Raw genomic sequence first — 18,728 nt, forward strand, 5'->3', positions numbered from 1 at the left:
CATCCCTACCTTAGGTAGGGGCCCCTCAAGACTGGAGTCCAGCAGTGCAGCCTCAGTGAGCCCCGAGTCGTCATCCATGCTGATGAAGATGGCCGGGGTCTCACACTCAGGCCCCTCCTCCCGGAAATCTATGGCTTCCTCTGGCTGGGGAGGGCCTGGCCTGGTCGAAGAAGAGGACGAGGAGGAAGAGGAGGGGGCGCCCACTCCCCCAGGCTTCAGTTTCTGTTCTTCCTCCAGCTGCCGCTTTAAGGCCTTCTCCTGGGCCAGCCTTAGGCCGATGAGGTCTTGAGGGGGTCGGGGAGCAGGGGCTGGTGCCAAGGCCAGGGGCTCCAGGTCGTCCTGAGGGCGGGGTGGGGAAGGTGGGGGGGGGAGGAGCACACACAAGCTCAGGCAACAGGTGGGGGCTAGAACCCAGGCTGCTTAGAGAATGGTGGGAAAGAAGAGATAGCGACCACCCCGAGGCACACAGCAGGATGGGCACAGGGGGTAAGGGGCGACTGTCCCCTCTTCCCCTACCCCTTTCAGCAGGAGCCTCCTCAGAGAGATGGAGGTGGCTGGAGTGGGGTGGGCGCTGTGGACCCTCACCTCTTCCAGAGGCCCTGCAGGTGTTTCCTTGGCCTCTGGCTCCTGCTTGCCGCTGGCCTCCAGGATGGTCATGATGGAATTGGGGATGTGTGCTTGCTAGGGGAAGAGCAGGATGGGGGCGCTATGGGGAGCTCTGACCCAAAGACCCCTCATTGATAACCCAGATCCCTGGTCCTTAACCCTCCAGAGCCCTCGGCCTTCTGTGGCAGTGGGGGGCTCCCCACTGCCCACTCCCTCCAGCTTCCCAGTGCTGGTCTCATGGGGCCACCCACTCCCCACCCTGGGGTACCTGGTGGGGGGTGAAGGAGCGGACGTGGGCCAGCAGGGGCTCCCGAAGCTCTGGGCACTTGTCAAAGACGGCACCCAGCTGCTGGGGCGGCAGCTGCAGGATGACCTGGAAGCTCTGGGGCTTGGTGCGCTGACAGCACTTGATGAAGCCCTCCCACACCTTGGGGTACTTCCACACCTGGACGGGGCATGGAAGGAGTGGGTGTGAGGGGCCACACAGCGGCCACCCCAGAAACTGGGAGGAGGTCCTTGCCAAGATGGGGCTCCTCTGGGGCTCTAATCCCTACCAACAGATTGCTCTAGGCCACAGAGCCCTGCCCCCCTCCAGGGGCTCTCCTGCCTCTCTTTTCCAGGTCCCAAGCAGCTGGGACCCGAGGCCAAGTTGGGAAAAGGGGAGAAGAAAACCGAGCGGCCCTTTCACATTAGGCTCCCTGGGGCAGGCCCCAGGCCAAGTGCTTTGTGAGTGCGGCCTCGGTTCTCACAGCAGCCTCCAGAGGGCGACATTAACCCTGCCAAACGGATGAGGCGGAGCGATGTGCAGGGACTTGTCCAGGGTCACCGAAGAACCAAGAGGCGGAACCAAGAGGCAGAACCAAGATTTGAATGCAGGTCTGTCTGAATCTGCATTTAATCTCTAAGCTAGACATGGCAAAGTGGCACCCTGTGGGCTGAATCCAAACTGAGGGCTTGTGGGTGAGGTTTCCTGTTTCACCACGGTATTCCCCAAACCTGAATTCCAGCTTCTCTTGAAAACTGAACTACTTCTCAGCTCTAGGATACCTCCTTGCCTGGGTGCACAGTGGTGGGGGGCGAGGGGCGGCCATGCCTCTCCTGGGATGCACGCACCCTAGAGTCTACCACCAGCTCTCTCAACCCACCTGCCCTCACTGATCGTGTGGCCACCCTGTAGCTGAGTTAGACCTCAGAGCACTTCTCTGTCTCTGCCAGGGGCAGGGCAGAGGGGCAGGCAGTCTCCATGGGGCTCACTCTGCTCACCCTGGCTCCCTGTGGGGGTGAGGTGAGGGCAGGGTAGACAAGCTGGAAAAGCCCAGGGTTGGGCCTCAAACCTATCTTCAGTGTGTCCCTCTGGGTCGGCGCACTGCCTGGAGGACTGGATGGCCGGGGTGAGTTACCTGCTTCATGATGAGGCGGGACAGGATGTTCATGACGAAGCCCCCCAGGCGGGGGTACATGGTCAGGGACTGGATGACGGTCCTCATGAGCAGCATGGGCAGGGGACTCTGCTCCATCAGCTGCTGCATCACCACGGCCAGCACCTCCGATGTGTATACATTCCGCTCCGCAAAGCACAGGTTGGTGGCTGCGAGGAGGCGGAGAGTGGGCCTGTCCTTGCCCAGCTGCCCCGGAGATGGGAGCCCCCCTCCCTGAGAGCCGCAGCCCCACTAGCTGCCCATGTGAAGAGACCCAGCCCTGACCTGCCAAAACTCTGGGCAAAAGAGAAGACCCCTCTGCCCAGCACGTCTCCTGGGGGACAGTGGCTTGGTCCTTGGCCCACAGGAAAAGACATAGCCAGCTCTGGGAAGCCCCACACTGGGTAGTGGGCACACCTCGGCCCTTTCTCTTTGGGGACAACCCTTGGAAAGATATATTGCCAACCCCTAGGGACCCATTGTGGCTTGACTGGGGCACCATGACGCCTCTATTCCTACTGGAGAGAGAAAGCAGCATTGAATTCTGGTCGCACACCCGTAGGGGACAGGAGAGATGGCCCTTCACCAGCGGGATAGTCAAGGGACTGCCCATTCCCAACTCTGACCAGGGCACAAGCTTCCCAGGCCTGGGTTACACGGGGGCACAGTCCACAGAGGCCTAAGGGGGGCGGGGCAAGGGGAGGAGGAAGCCTGGGCATGCTGAGCCAGGAAGGACCCAAAGGGCTAGCACAGCACCAGCGCCCACCAAAAGCCTTGGCGTCTGTTCCCTCAGCGGTGGGTTATGATACCCCAAAATCAGTGGGACAGGCAGTGCTCCGATCCACTGTGCTAATGGGGAGACCCCCCCAGGAACTGCCTCTGAACCCATTCTCCCCCAAACACCACTTGCCATGTGAGTCTGTCAACCAGGAAGTCTTTATTGAGCCAGAAGAGAGGCCCCCAATCCTTGAGAGGCTAATGGAGAACAGAGGTGGGTGCCTATAAGGAATTGGGGGTCCTATCAGGAAAAGGGGGAGGATGAAGGCATTACAGGCAGATAGGCAGGGAGGAGGCTGGACAGGGAGCAGAGTGGGTCTGCAGGCCAAAGGGGCAGAGGAGCGTGTAGAAGGTGAAGAAAGTGCCAGAGAGGACCTGCTAGAACCCGAGGAAGCACCTCCTTCTCACTTCCAGGTAGTCGGGTAGTCGCTGGCTCCTGCCTACTGCTACAGCCCGCAGAGTAACTCCCTTACCCCCTCAGCTCTGCCCAGCTTCCTCCTGGGCCTCCCCCATGCAGCTGAGGGGTCTTGTAAAAGCTCGCCCTGACCCTGCACCTCCCAGAGGCCCTCGAGACCAAGTCCAAACGACCGCTGTGGCATGGTTTCCCCAAGGGCTACAGGCCATGCAAGCGTCTCTCTAGGCCTTTGCCACTGCTCTTCCTTCTCTGCCATCATCTGCTCCCCTGCTACTTCCCCCCTCACCATCTACGATCTCAGCTGAGGTGTCCCCTCTGGGCTCCCCTGTCCCAGCCCAGCTCACTCCAGGTTGTTACTGAGCCTCAGGAAGGCAGGCCCGGCGCAGGACTGCGCAGACATGCTTGGTGACGAAACTGCTGGAATAGACCACTGAGAGCAGGTCTAGTCACAGAGAAACTCACCAGAGGAAGAAGCTGGCCTAAGGTGGGAGTGGACAGATGATGCCATTGGGCACCGCACACTCCAACAGTGCACAAAACAGGACCGGACTTGGGCTCCGGAGCTCAGTCAAGGGGAGTCACTAGTGTGACCAGGCAGCACTGGTGCCTGAGCAGAGGGATGTGTCCTGGGAGCAGCTAGCCTGGGTGTTGGGGGACCAGCTGGGAGACCAGCGATGGCTGCTGAGGGCGCAGCCGCTGGAGGCCGTGTGGGGACCTGGGCTTTGCAGGAAGAAGCAGATGCGGTTCCCATGGCCAGGCCGGGCCTTGCCAACATCTCCGGGGGCCCGGCTCCTGGCTGCCTGTGTGACCTGTGGCAAGGCTCCCTCCTCTCCCTGGACTTCAGTTTCCCCACGTAAGAGCAGAGCCTAAACCTGGGCCCGTGAATGGATCCAGTCGGGTGGCGGGCATGCGCATCCGCCAACTGTACACACCGTGGCAGTGTGCCATCACTGGGGACAAGCCCATGATGCTCCCGAGATCAAGGGGGCCAGGAGCGTAAGGTAAGAAGCCCACTCCCGGATGCGGCTTCCCCACCCTGCCCGCCTGCCGCTGCTCTGCTAGAAGCCTGCTCCTCCTCATGCGCAGCGTGGGCTCACGTTTTCCTAAGTTCCTCTCCTGACCTAAGTTTCTGAGAGAACATGCTGGGGAAGCCTAGGGCATATGTCACTAAAGAAGCCTGCGAACCTGCACCCCGCTCTTAGAGGAGAGATGAGGATCAGAGGACAGTGTCTTCTGAGTAGAGCATGTGACAGTGAGGGCGTCCGCACCCAAGGGACAGCATGGCTTCTGGCCCGGAAACCTCCTTCGCAGAGGGAGTAGGGTGCGAGAGGCCGAGGGAGCGGTCCTCCGGGGAGAGGCGGAACCCGCAGAGCCAGGACTCCCACTGGGGTCTACGCCACTTAGGTTCCGTGTGGCCCGAGCAAGCTACCTCTCTGGAAGCTCCATGTCCTTGTCTACATGGAGGGCGGCATACTTACCAGGCAATGAACGGGAGCTGCGGCTCAGCAGGCCGGCCTGCGGGGCACTGAGGAAGGCCTGGCTCAGAGCACGGGCTCAGGGACAGCATCCACCGTGCAACCAATGACTGCGGAGAGCCTGGCAGTCTGTCACCCCACCCACGCTCTCCTGCCAGTCTGTCACCCGCCCCCAAAACTCTCCTGCCAGTTTGTCACAACCCCCACCCCCAACAAGCTCTCCTGCCACAACTCGAGCCCGGACTGGACTCAGCTTCTACTCCTGGGCCACCTCGGCCCCGGTGCCCGCCCTCTGCTTTGCCAGCGGTGCCACTGCCCCCTCCTGACCAGACACACGCTAGGCCCTGGGCTCTGCTTCCTTCGCTCCTCGGGCTGCGGCTGGGGAGGGAGGGGCTTCCCAACCTTCCTGGGGGCAACTCTGTGCCAGTGCATAGCAGGTGCATCGGTTCCTGAGGTGGAGGGAGGAAGGACAGACGGAAAGGGGGAGGGAAAGAGGGAAAGAAGCAAGGGAGGGCGCCCCAGCTCTGACAGGGGCTAAGGGGGCATAATCTCTGACTCGGCAGACGCCAGCAGGGGTGTGTGGGTGCCTGAGGTTCTTCCCCGCCGCGGAGACCAGGCCGCTGAAGGGGGGTCGGAGGACCGCCTCACCTTTGATGATGGACTTCATGTCGCACTTCACCGAGTCGATGTTGTGTAACGCAATAAGAAGCTCTCCAGGGTTCAGGGGGGACAAGGCTGAGTTCCCTTCACCTGCAGTGGGGGAAAGGAGAGTGGGGGAGGAGACAGCACGGACGCCCACGTGAGGAGACGGTCTGAGTCCCAAGACTGAGGGAGCAGTGACGACGGGGTGCCCTCTGCTTCAACGGGACAGGACGGGGGTGGGGCATGGAGGGGGAGAGGCCAGAGGCTGGAACTGGAACAGGGCAGAGAAGAGCCTGAGCAGCAAGGAGGGGTGGGGCGGGGCAGCGGCTGGGGCGCTGCCCCCTCTGGAAGCCCCCCTCCCATTTAGGACTTGCTCCCACTGTCCTCTCCCAGCTGGGCCTGACCATTGACCATGGCGGGGGGGCAGGGGGAGGGCGGTGGCACGAGTGTCGTCTGGCTGCTTCCTCCACAGTGGGCTGTGCTGCAGCCGTGAAGGAGGGGCCGGGAGGAGCGCGTGTGGTCCGCAGCATGGACACACCTGACCCTGGCTGCCCAGGCAACGGCCTTGTCACTGTGCTCGAACTGAAGGCTGCAGGTGCCGTTTTGAGGGTCCCAGACACGGCTGTATGCTTTACGTGACCAGGCTGTGTGGAACAGCCTCCAACTCCCGGCCTAGCTCCAGCTCCTAGGCTGAGGGCTGAGGAATCTATGCTATGCCCACAGTGAAAGTTTTAGTTTGCTTCGCTCTGACCATGTCAAACAGAATGCCCATCGCCCGCAGGAGCTGAGAAGGGGCAGGAGCGGAGCTCATGCCCGGAGGACACTGCAACTAGTTGGATCCCAGAAGGGGCGACACTATGATGGAGTCAGAACCCAGGTCCACAATTTTGTCCCCGCCATGGATGAAAACATGCAGATGTCACAGGAGAGAGGCCTGGGAGCTTTGGAACATGTCCAGGCATCGCCAAATCTGGATGGTAGCCCCGGCGAGCAGGATGAGTCCCTTTCTCCCTAAAGGTGGCATCACGGCCTCCCCCAGCATTCCATACGTCACCCGTGGGACCCTCTCCTCCTGCCCAAGCACCTTAAGTAGGGCCTCCTGGGGGCTGGGGCGCAAGGAGCCACAGGGAGGAAAACAAGGCCAGGCTGGGTGGCGCTGCTGGGGGCATGTGTCACCTACCGTGCTGCGTGCCCAGCAGGCGGTTGAAGACCTCCTTCACCACGATGGGGTTGAGCTTGATGAGTTTCGGCAGGGCCTGGATCACCTCTTTCTACGTGGGAAGGGCAGGGAGGGCAGGCCAGATGTGCCCCTTCTCCTGAGACAAGCCGCCCCAGGGCCCCGTCCGGTGCTTTCCTCCTCCCACGCCCCGGTCCCTTGGCACTGGGCTCTCTCCCCTGCTCTCCGAGCCTGGCTCAGCCCCAGCCTCATCACGCCTTTTGTGTCACTCCTTCCCTGGGCCAATTCGCTGATTCCCCCGGAAAAGGAAGTATCATTGACCCCTCTCCACACAAACGACGGAAGCTCGCCCAAGGCGATGGGGTGGCAGGGGATCACTGTGATCCTCACTTGACTGAGAAGGAAACCGAGGCCGAGAAGGGAATGGCTTGTTTAAGGTCACAGGACAAAAATGACTGGAAAGTGACCCCTGATCTGACAAGCTCCAGAATGTGCTCACAGAGCATCTGACATGGCTACCTGGGTGTTTGCGGCCTCCTTGTCCCCGCCCTGCCATGCCCTCGTCAGTGGGGACATCCGGGCACCCAGTTCCATACCTTCTCCAGCCCATTGAGCACAGGGATGAGGAAGCGGACGTCTGGCAGACGCTTGTGGTAGAGATCCCGGACGCGCTTCACTAGCTCTGGGGAGGGCGGGACTGCAGGCAGGGGAAGGGGCACCGGTGTTGGTGGCAGTGGGATCAGGGTGGGCACCAAGAGGGGGGAGAGGTGGTGGTAGGTGGGAGGGAAGGGAAGGGGTGGACACCTCCATTTCAGAGTAGGAAACCTTGGCCCTACGTCTCAAGTTCACTTAGCCATATACTGTTCCAAAAAGGGAAACTGAGGCCCCAGGATGAAGAGAGACCCACAAGAGGCCCAACCATCTGAGAACCCAGCAGCTCTGATCCCGAGATTCTGGGAAGGGGAAGAGGAGAAGGAAAAGAATGAGAGGTGGGGGCCAGGGGCCACCTTTATCTGTGAGGCTGTGCAGACATCTCGTGACCAGCGTCTCTGCTCCCTTGGGGCAGTTTTCCACCAGGAGCAGCAGCTCCGGTGAGTTCATGCCCATTCCTCGGATCTAGAGGTAGAGAGAGAAGGGTGATGCGGAAGGCCCAGGGAAGGGGCTGGGCAAAGAGGGGAGGACAGGGGGAGGCTGGGCACTCAGGGATGCCCAAGTGTCAAAGGCAGGACGGCTGTGGGGATGCTGGGACTTCGGGATAAAAACTGGTGACAGAGAGTGGATCTTAAAAGTTCTCACCACTAGAAAAAGAAATTCTAATTATGTGAGGTGATGGATCTTAAACTTATTTACTGTAATTATTTCAAAATGTATACGTTATCAATTCATTTATGTTGTCTACCTAAAACTAATATCATGTCACATGTCAACTCCACTGAGGGGAAATCTGGGGAAGTGTCCTGTCTCTCCTACTCAGTCTCAGAGGGACAGATTGACCGCAGCTCCCAGGACTTTGTCAGTGTTGGCCTCCTGCGTGGCAGGCCGTGCCTTTTCTGTCATCTCTGACCTAACCTGATCTTTAATGCCCGACCTGTCTTTCAATTCCTCGAAGATTTTTCTGGCTTCCAAAGGCATCGGTGAAAGCTGCCCACCGCCTCCCATGACTGCCGAGGCCCAGCTTGGCCACCTGCTCAGGTCAGAGCCTGGCCTGCGGCTGCTTCTGCAGCCTACCACCGTGAGCACCTAGCACAGGGGACAAGCGCCAGGCTTCGAGGGGTCGCTTTCCTCTGCCCAATAAACACTCCAAATCATGAGTGGAACTGACAAGTCTGACCCCGAGGAGCCCACATTGTGAGCTCACGGTGAAGATGGGGAGAAGACTCTGCTTCCTCACCATGAGCCCGTCAGCCCCGTGTTACAGGGAAGGACATGGCTGAGCCGGTGGCAGGTATGTGGGAAATAACACACCATACTCTCTCTTTTTGATTATGTGGAAATGTTTCATAATAAAAAAAAGTCACAGGCAGAGATATAAGAAAGCCGTTTCAAATCCAGCTGCGAATTGGCAGCACAGACGTTCCAGGTTTCAGGCGCCAGTCTGCAACTGAGTTGCTTCTCTGGCGGGTGACACTGTGGCTCGAGGTTCCCGTCAGCCAGGTAGGAGAAACCCAGCTCAGAAACAACACCAGTGATACAGATACTTGTGCAGGATCCCTACGACAAGCTTGGGGGACTGAATTATCCCCCCATTTTTATGGAAGGGGGTGTAAGTTCACGCAGTGAGAAAGTGAGAGGCGGAAAGTGAACCCAGGTCTGTCAACTCCAAGCTCTTAACTGCGGGGCCACCCTGTGCTCTCATGAGCAGATGGGTGCATGTGCAGGCCACCCACAGGCTACAGGGCCACTTGGCCCGGGTGACGAGCCTTAGGGCTCAGCTCGTCACAGTGGAGATGCCAGGGGAGGGGCTGGGGTTGGGGCTCAGGGGCCTCACCGGCTGCTCGATGACCCGCAGCACCGTCCGCTTGATGTCAGCGATGGCCTCAGTGTACACGGCCGCCAGCTCGTGGATCAGCTTGTGGTTCTGCGGCAGGAGGGCCAGGTAGAGGTACAGGCACTGCTTTACTGTCTCCTCGGTCCAGGGCGCTGCCACCTCTGACAGGGCAGGGTGTGGGGATCAGGCTGGTTCCCTCCCCCTCCCAACTCCCTCTTATCCCCAGCGTGTCCTTTCTTGGAAGGTAGACATAGAAGGGAGCTGAGCCCGGAAGCAAACTGTCCCAGGGCAGGAAGCCAGTCAGGAAAGTGGGGTGGGACCAGGACTGCTCCCCTTTACAAGCCTCAGCACTGAGTTCCCACCGCACCTCTGACCACAATCCCACAGAGCAGCCAGAGGGGCCTTTTCTCAGGCTCAGCGCTCCCATGGCTGCCCTGTGCCTTCAGGATAAACCCCCAGCTCCTCACCGTGCTCCACCTACCAGGCCCCATCTGGGGAGCCCTTACCCTTGGGCTCTGTGAGCTGATGACACCCTGAGTCCTCCTAGGATCCCCCTCAGAGCCTGTGCACGTGTGGCTCCCTTGCCTATGGTGCTGCTGCCCAACTCTTCTTTGGTGCCTCCCCACCCTCTGGGGCTCACGGGGAAGCACCTCCAGCACCCAGGTTGTGCCTGAGCTGCTAGATGGCAGTGAGTCCTTCCATAGCCCCAACTTCCAATTTAATGGTCCCTTCTCTTGGGGCCCAGATCTCCCCATATGTAATTCTGGGGGACCAGGGCTCTGCGGAGGGAACAGGCCCGCAACGGTCCTGCCTGGCCCTTCCTGGAGCTCCACCACAGGCCGGCTCCCCTTGTTCTCCAGCTCAGCCCAACTGTCCCCTCCTCCAGGGCGCTTTCCCTGACCCCCGAGGCTGGGCCAGGTGCCCCTCTGGGCTCCTGCAGGCCCCTGGTTCCAGTTGCTACCGCCTGGCTGCAGGCTGCCCTAGCAGGCCGGGCGGACTCGCTCGGCTTTCGTCCAGCTCTGCTCCCAGGGTCTGCCCTTAGCCTGGGCCACGGCAGGTCCCCACACCTGTGTCCTTGTCGGCTCCAAACAGCACCGACGGTGGGTTGGGGTGGACCAAGAGCTGCAGGTAGTTGAGGGCAAATTTCTCCACGTATTCCCGCAGCTGCTCCTTCTCGTACATACGCTTGATGAACAGCAGGGCCTGGGAACGCACCTGAGGAGAGTGGTGGCAAGATGGTGGTGGTGGGGCCGGGCGGGCGCAGCCACTCTGAGCTTGACAGCACCCACGTGAACAAGCGCAGGCTTGAGAATGGCCGGGCTGGCTGAGTCACCTGCACCCAGGCTGGTCGCCAGCCTGGGCGGGGTTCCTTGGCCCAGCTCGGGGCCCCGCATCACCTCCCCGCCTATCTGCTCCGCACCCCCTCGCACCAGCTCTTGCCCTGCTCGCTACGCTCCGACTGGAGTGAGCTTCACTTTCTCAGAAGCGATAGCGCTCTCCCTGGCTTTGAGACTTCTTGGCACAAAAGGTTCCCACTGCCTGGAATGCCTGTGCTAGCTATGTGCGGGTTCACTCAGACAATCCCTGCTGGGAACCATGAAGACAGGGGCTGGTCCTGGGCACTGCACTGTCCCCAACAGCACCACAGGGCAGCGCTCGAGTACATGGTGGGGTCTGCGGAACACACCACGCTGAGACGGGAGCTGGGGAAGGCTGGAGCAGGGACGGTCAGGGAAGGTCGCCCCACGCAGGCACACGTGTTGCTGCTCTGCCCGAGCACCCTATCTACGCATGTTTCAGGCTCTGGCCCACGCCTCCTCCTCTGGAAGCCCACCGCAGCCACTTCCCCTGCCCACCTGCCATTGGATAGCTCGGGCCCTCCCCAGGGCTCACAGCATGAGCGCCGCTCCACTGGCCACGCTGCTCCTCTCCTGGTCAGCGCCCCCCAAGTCCCCGCACAGCCCCGGGCCTTAAGCAGGGCTCACCGCCATGGGTGGGAGAAGGGAAAGGGACCGCCCTCCCTGGGAAGGTGTGTACGTGCGTGCATGGCCTAAGCAGCTTCGTGACATCATAATTTGAAAAGCAACCACTACCCGAAACTGCTGCAGGAAGGCAAGCTCCCAAGGGAACGTGGGACAGGCTGGGCTGGTGACTTGAGACAGGGGAGGGGCTGAACATGGCCCAGCACAGCACAGCAGGATGGTGGGGAGTCACCTTGTCCTTCTCGTGCGAGCTGAGGTCTAGCAGGACGTGCAGGTACTGGAACTGGCGGGACGGGCGCTTGAAGATCAGGTCTCGAAGAGTGGACATGCCTAGGTAGGTGCGACTCTGTGGCAGGAGGAGGGGACCTGAGCTTAACCCACTGCAGTGGGCCGCTGGGATGGCACCCTGGCTTTGCTCGCATTGGCTACTGCCCCCACAGAACCCCGTCCACAAGGTCCAGGCTCTGTGCCCCTTGGACCCACCACAGGGCCACCCCCGCCACAGGCTTTGCCTGCACCACGATGCTGGGGACAGAGGGAGCTCTGCCACCCGCCTGCCCTCACCTCATCCTCGCAGTACTTGCGGATGACCTCCAGTGCGCTCTCGGTGATCAGTGGCGCCTCCAGCACCACCTTGGTGAAGATCCTGTCAGAGGGGGAGGGACAGGGAAAGGCTGCTGAGTGGCCACGGGCTCACGGGCCTGCGAAATCGCAGAGCACAGAGCTGACAGGACCCTCCCACCCAGACAGCACTCAACGCCCAGTCACAGAGGCTGGACGGAGCAGAGCCGCCCGCTGGGGGACACGGGCACAGACGCCATCTCTCTGAAACTGCTTCTCCCCTGTCAGCCGGGCACCCCTACCTTTACTCATTTAACACAGCAACGGAGGGCAGAGTGGGGTGGGAAAGGGTCTTGCTATTTTAGATGTGGTGGTCACACAAACGAGAGAACATTTGAGTTCATGCTGGTGGATGGGAAGGAGCCGGCCACGTGGTGGGGGGAAGCGCATTCCGGGTAAAATGCCAGGTGGCAGGCCCTGAGCTTAGCGTTTGCGAGGACAGAAGACAGGAGGCCACTGAGGCTACAGTCTGGGGGCGGAGAGGAGCAGACGGGCAAAAAGAGGGCTAAAGAGGCTGGCGGCAACTGGGTTCCACAGGGTCTCAGAGGACATGGTGAGGAGGCTGCATCTGATCTCAAGAGCACTGGAGAACCACGGAAGGTTTTCGGTGCAGAAGTAACAAGACAGGGTTTAAACCGCTACCTGGGCTGCTATGTGGAGAAAAGCTAAGCTGAAGGTCAAGAACCAAGAGGAAGGTACAGAATGATTCAGGCAAAAGACGGAGATGGAGAGAAGTCCATATCCGAAACCAGCGGAAGGCACTGTTAGCCACAGATTAGAAAACGGAGGCTCTAAGTGACGCAGGTCAGAGAGCAGAGTCGAAGTCGCGTGCAGGCTGTGTGACACAGAGGCCGCGGGCCTCCAGCCCGAAGTGGGGGAAGGGAGACTTAGGGTGACCACACTGGGGACTGACTTGGGTGGTGAGGAAGAGGGATGTGGTCAGAAACAAGGAAAAAAAGGACAGGAGAGGGACCCGTGGGGACAGGAGCGTGCAGGGCCGTCCCCCTCACCCATCCTTCTGGTCTGGCTTTTCCTGCAGGCCGGAGAGCAGGCGGATGAGGCAGTCTTCGTACTTGTCCAGGGTGCCCGAGGCGCCAGCCGCCAGGTAGGCATTGTACTCCTGGTAGAGCCAGGCGAAGGCCAGGTCCAGGCGGGCCCGCACGTCCTCCAGGATGAAGGACAGGACCTCGGCCTTCAGGCCGGAGTCAAACTGCGTCACCAGGCTGGCCAGAATCTTTACGCGCACCTGACAGGAGAGTGAGTGTCTCAGTGTGGGGACAGGCAATCCCGGGCACCTCACGATCGTTGTCTCGGAACTCTGCCCAACTAGGCTCAAAGAACCCCAGTGCAGATTCGGTGTTAGTGAGGAAAGCAATCTTATGCCCAACAGGCCCCATTTATATGGGAAAAAAATGAAAAGGGAGGAAAAAACAATCGATAATCATAGAATAAATCTATGAGCTCTATCTTGAAGGATTTCCTTAATATATGTATTGGTCACCTCTAGGGAGTGGGCAGGGATGCAGGGGCCTCTGTGGCCGGGAAATATTTTTTTTTTTTAGGTGAGACAACCTTGGTTGACCTCAGATTGCAAAGACCTTGTCACCTTACAATCCCTTATTTTTTACGCCTACAGCGGGAAATATTTTTTAACAAAGTATGTTCATGTACTACTTAGTGAATTAAAAACAAACTTCAAAAATTGGGGAAAACGTTACTTGACTGAAGTTACAATGCTAGCAAGTGGCAGAATCAGTATTTAAACCAGGTATGTCTGAGTCTAAATGATAAAAATAAAAATATCAACTGCAAAGAAAAAAGAATACAATGGCTGCCTCCAATTGCGGGTCTGTTCCTGCAGCTGGCCCTGAGTTAGGGGCACATGCATGTCCACGCATTTCTTCCTCCTTGTCACCTGCATGGAGCTGCGATTGCCTCAGTTTAATGAGAGAACAGAGTGAGGCTTGGAGCAGTGGTTGGCTCGAGGCCCTGCGGCTAGCTGGTGAGCCACAGAGCTGGGAACTAGTGCCTGGGGGTTCTGACCCCAGGGCCGGCTCTTTGCTATGAGCTGGGCTCTTGGGGAGAGGGACCAGGAGAGGCTGGTGGGGTGGGGCGCACCTGGGCCGCCCCGCTGTAGGCCACTGCCTTCTCAGCCCGCAGGATCCGCTTCACAGCTCCCAGCTTCATGGCCTCGACCTGGGCGTCGGTCAGGGGCTTCAGTACGTCGCTAAGACGGAAGATTTTCTTGCGCCCACCAGCACCTGCCAGCCTACATGGAGACACAGGCAAGGGACACAGTGACTCAAAGCATCCTTTCTGGAGCCCAGGTCCACTTGGTGACTCTCCAGACCAGAGAGAGGCACCCCTCGCACTGCCTCTCTAACTCCCCTGTGACTCTGAGGCATGCAGGGCATGGGGTGATGAGCAAGAAAAAGATGCCATTTGTTTCTGTAAAGGGTTCTCAGAGGAGGCATCTATGAGGACGTAATGGGTGTGTAGAGGAGACCTGGGTGAAGCACGGGACAAGATGCACAAATGCTAGGCAGAGAGGACAAGAAGGGCAAAGGCCTTCAAGCGGGGACCTGGATGGCTATTCAAGGAAGAGCAAGAGGGGAACAGAGAGCGTGCAGGGGCAGGCCCCCAGGCTGGTGCCAGCCCCTGCGAGGGGCTCACCGGGGCTGTGTGACAGGGATGATGGGCTCTGGCCTCCTCTTGGCCTGGGGTGCCTCCTCCTCCAGAGTGGACATGGAGCTCAGCGAGCCCACCACCGAGATGGCCTGGCCCTGCGCTGACAGGCGTCGCTTGATTAAGACACTCTCGGGCTTCACCACTTTCTCCTCCTTAGGCTCCTCCTTGCAGTGTTTGGTCTGCTCCACACCTGCGAGGGAGATGGCAAATGGCTCTAGGTATGTCGGACCCACCTGCTCACACCCACGGGTTTCCTGTGCGGCAGGCTCCATTGTAAGCCTCATACATGCAAAAGCCATTTAAATCATTTAAATCTGTAAACGCCTTTCTGCAACGTGGGCTTTTTACACCCACTTTGCAGTTCAACAACTGAGGCTCAAACTAGAAATGCCATTCACTGCTGGTGGGAGTATCAAATGGAACAGCCACTTTGCAAAGCTGATGAGCAGTTTTGAACAGCACTGGACACGCCCTAACCGTAACCCAACAATTCCACTGTGAGCACATACTGGAGAAAAATGAGGGTACGTGTGCATCAAAACACTTGTACACAAAGGTTCACAGTAGCTTTATTCACGACGGACCCAAACTGGAACCAACCCACAGGCCATCAACGGAAGTGTGAATAAACATATGACGCCTCTTCACATAAGGGAACACGACTGAGCAAGGGAAAATAAACTCCTGGTTCACATGACAACATGGATGAATTTCTAAAACCGCTGAGTAAAAGAAGCTTGACTCTGTGGTCCCATTTACATGAAGTTCAAGACTACGAAAAACTAATCTACAGAGATAGAAACCAAAACAGTGATAGTCTCTGGAAGTGGGATACGTGAGTATTGACTGGAAGCAAGCAAGAAGGAACTTTCTAGAGAGATAGAAATATATCTTTTCATACTATACCTTCATTTGGGTGTGTTTACTTTGTGAAATTTCACTAAGGTGTATGCTTAAAAGTTGTGTTTCACTGTAATAACACGTACCTCAATAATACTGTTAAAATGGAAAACTCCTGAGGTTCAGAGAAGTTAAGAAACTTGACCAAAGTCACACGGCTACTGAGTGGTGGGGCACTCTGGTTCAACCAGACCTCAAACCCAGCTGCATTGGATTTCAAAGCCCAGGGCCTGAAGTACTGAGTGCTCAACAGATCCACGGGACCCGTAGCTACTGACACCTGTGATGCTACACGATCTTCATCGGCACCACCGCAAGGAGGCACTCTTCCAGGAAGGAGAACCCACCAGGCGCAGCGCCAACCTTTGATCCAGGTCAGCTCCATGTGACTGACACTCACCTGGCCCCAGTCCTGCAGCCGTCATCTGTGTGGCCATGAGCCGAGCCAGGTGCTTGATCTGGGCTTCGGTGCCCGCTGACTCCACTGGGGTGTAGATGGCTTGGAAGGAGGCAGGCATGACCTCGGGCAGGTAGACCATGCTGATGAGAACCTGTGGGATGTCCAGGAAGGGAAGCCTGTCCTCACTCACTGACCCGACAAGCACTGGCCCCATGCCAGGCCAATGCCGGGAATGGCAGTGACTAAGACGGACCTGGGCCTGCTCTCATGGAGCTCAGACTCCTGGGGAGAAAACGAGTCATGATGCATCACTGTGCATGAGACGGGGAAGTAAAGGGGACCATAAGACACATCAGGAGGGCCAGGGACAGCTCTGGCTTTCTGCACAAGTGACACCTATGCTGAGAACTGAGAGGGCAAGAAATCAGTTTGGCAAAGGGTGCGGTCTTGCAGTGGGAGGGGGTTATGTATTCCAGGTTAGGAACAGCATTGTGGAAGGCTAAGAGGCAGCTGGGACCCTGCCCAGATAGTGGAAGGATGTTGAGTTAAGAGTGTAATATGGCCCAGAAATTGACTTAAAATACAAAAATTAGTATTCTAACAGAGCACATCCATGTCCATCAGGAATGGATGGCAAAAGATAATTTCAAACCCTCTACATGCTTGGAAGTTTAAATGCATACTCTAATAATAATAAGATAATTACAGATCAAAATGTGTGGGATGCAACCAAAATGACACTTAGATAACCAAGCATTTAACTTAAAACTTTGGGGGAAAAACATTCAAAGAAATTAGCAGGCAAGAAAAAGCACAGAAATAAAACAAAAAAAGTTACAAAAAATATTAACAAAACTTAAGGGCCAGTTCTTTGAAGTAACTGCAAATAAGCAAATCTATGGCAAAATTGAGCAATGACAAAAAAAAAAAAAAGAGTAAGGACACAGTATTAGGGACAAAAAGGGGTGCATTGCTACAGAGATAGTAGGTATTATAAAATCATAAGCATCCTATGAACAGCTTCACGCCCATGATTCGAAAAGGACAATTTCTCAGAGTATGATGAGGACAGAAGAGGTGTAGATTAATGAAAGCCACATCAGACCAGGCCTGAGGCAAGCTGGATTTAAGTCTTATCTAGAAGAAAACAGGGAGCCGTGGCAGGGGTCGGAGCGGGGGTGTCCTGAATTGTATTTAGAAGGCTGTGTCTGGCTGCCACAGGCAGAGTGCAGGCCGGGCCCCAGGGAAGAGGAGAGGTGAAGGTCATGGGGATGGCAGGGAGCGCGACCCCCGGGTCTCTGGCTTGCAGCTGGAAGGCTGCAGTACCAGGAGGGGCCTCGGGCCATAGAGGGCTGTGAGGACAAACTTCACATTTACTTGTGACATGTTCATTCTGAGGAGCCTGTGGAACACCCGAGAAGAGAAAGATGCAGGAGATGGCTGCATATCCAGGCCTGGAGCTCACCAAAGAGCTCTGGCCTAGATACAACTTGTGCCGCCCTCATGACAAAAATTCCACTCATTCGCCCAACCTCTAAGCCCCTTGGAACCTCTAGGCAGAGAGACGGGGAGGCTGAGGCTGACAGCTGCTGACCAGGGAAGAGGCATTCTCCAGCAGCACCTGACAAAGGCCTGGGCTACAGCCAGAGGGCTGATGTGAGACCCTCCCACCCCGAATTGACCCAAACCAGCAGTTCTCTCTGTGCAGTAGTAGCTCTCTGAGAATCCGAGGAAAACACTAGCCACCCCGTCCCACCAATGCGGACCCGACGCCACCTCGCACACAGGTCCCAGGGCTCGCTGTCCAGGTAGCGACCCTCCCTGGCTTCGAAGGGGAGGAGAGGGCGAGAGTGTGTGGGTTTGAATGGGGGCTCAGACCACCTGAAGAGGGACTGCTGGGAGAGGTGACAAGTGACCCTCGAAAGAGTAAAGATCAGAGAAGAGGTCCATAGAGGGCAAGAGGGCCACAGCCCCTAATACTGAGAACAGAGAAGTGCTCTGGGGCTGATGCCGTCTACAGGAGATTGGCAGTGTAGCCTGGGGACAGGGGAAGGATGAGAGACCTGTCCCCCTGCTCGGTGGGGAGCAGCCGCCACCCGATCTTACCAGATTGGCCACGTTATCAGGTGTCAGCAGAGGCTGGAGGAACTCGGCTGTGATGTCCGTGTCTGACTGGCCTGAGATCTGGGCTGAGGCCTTCGACGTCCCTGATGGGCCTGGCTCCAAGTCTTTGTCTTCGTCGTCTTCCCCCAGGTTGGGCTCTGGGATAGAAGAGGAGACAAGATGCTGGCTCTAGAGAGGCAGCAGGTCCTTGCCGCTCAGGGGGAGCACAGTGTCCCCGTGTCCAGGCAGCCTCAGTGAACAGGAGCAGTGCAGTGGACGAAGACCTGGACCGAAGCCTGGCTCTGCCGTCAGAGGGCCAATGACCCTGGGGAACGGCCCACCCCTCTCCAGGCCTCAGTTCTCCTTGTCTGGGCAATGGCAATAACTTGTACCAGCCTGCCTGATCACAATAAGCTCCAAGAAGACAAAAAGTTAACTAATAATTTCACAGAGCTTTACTGTTTCAAAGTTTCTATCCTTGAAATAGTGCTCAGCTGGGTTCAAGAACATGTAAAAACTACCTAATAAGACAACATTTCTGCCTATGTGATTGAAAAAAATAAAAATAAAAAGGATGGTAGTGACAGTTGCTAGTAAGGGTACGGACTGTGGAAATGTAAAGTGGTCCTGCCTTTTGGAAGAAAATTTGATAATAGCCCAAACTTTTAAACATGTATGCCTCTCTGACAGAACTTTCACTTCTAGATATCCATCCTAAAAACGTACGCAGAGCCACATTTAAGATCAAGTGCACAGAGAATTCGCTGCAGCGCTGACCGCGCAGAGAGATGGCACACAATCCCCAACAGTGACAGGCGGGTTGAATACAACAAGGTCGCTCTACTTCAAGGGAAAAAAAACCCAACAATTTAAACCTTAGAGAAAAGGCTTTATGAACAATTATGTTCCTTGAAACTGTTGTTATAAAAGGAGAAAAGCTAAAATGTTCAATAGAATGATGATATAAATAGTTTGTGGCAAAAACATGATGAAATATTATGCAGTAACAAAGAGCTGATACTCTGCATTGATCAAG

The 18,728-nt window shown here is 57.2% G+C and overlaps 1 protein-coding gene across 2 annotated transcripts in view; it reads right to left on the minus strand.

The window, feature by feature from the left end:
• SYMPK (symplekin) overlaps positions 1–18,728 on the minus strand; it is a 32,467-nt gene that overhangs the window by 409 nt on the left and 13,330 nt on the right. For both annotated transcript variants that reach the window (XM_036232473.1, XM_036232474.1), the window contains exons 10-26: positions 17,696–17,850; positions 15,590–15,740; positions 14,275–14,479; positions 13,720–13,870; positions 12,612–12,847; positions 11,545–11,626; positions 11,213–11,326; positions 10,066–10,213; positions 8,999–9,159; positions 7,518–7,626; positions 7,107–7,207; positions 6,514–6,604; positions 5,340–5,441; positions 2,007–2,194; positions 875–1,051; positions 586–681; positions 10–339 (exon numbers count right to left, since the gene is read on the minus strand). In XM_036232473.1, coding sequence (XP_036088366.1) covers positions 10–339; positions 586–681; positions 875–1,051; positions 2,007–2,194; positions 5,340–5,441; positions 6,514–6,604; positions 7,107–7,207; positions 7,518–7,626; positions 8,999–9,159; positions 10,066–10,213; positions 11,213–11,326; positions 11,545–11,626; positions 12,612–12,847; positions 13,720–13,870; positions 14,275–14,479; positions 15,590–15,740; positions 17,696–17,850 — 2,597 coding nt within the window. The remainder of the gene's footprint in view (positions 1–9; positions 340–585; positions 682–874; positions 1,052–2,006; positions 2,195–5,339; positions 5,442–6,513; positions 6,605–7,106; positions 7,208–7,517; positions 7,627–8,998; positions 9,160–10,065; positions 10,214–11,212; positions 11,327–11,544; positions 11,627–12,611; positions 12,848–13,719; positions 13,871–14,274; positions 14,480–15,589; positions 15,741–17,695; positions 17,851–18,728) is intronic.

This window comes from Rousettus aegyptiacus, unplaced genomic scaffold (assembly GCF_014176215.1).
Source record: "Rousettus aegyptiacus isolate mRouAeg1 unplaced genomic scaffold, mRouAeg1.p scaffold_m13_p_14, whole genome shotgun sequence".
Lineage (NCBI taxonomy): Eukaryota > Metazoa > Chordata > Mammalia > Chiroptera > Pteropodidae > Rousettus > Rousettus aegyptiacus.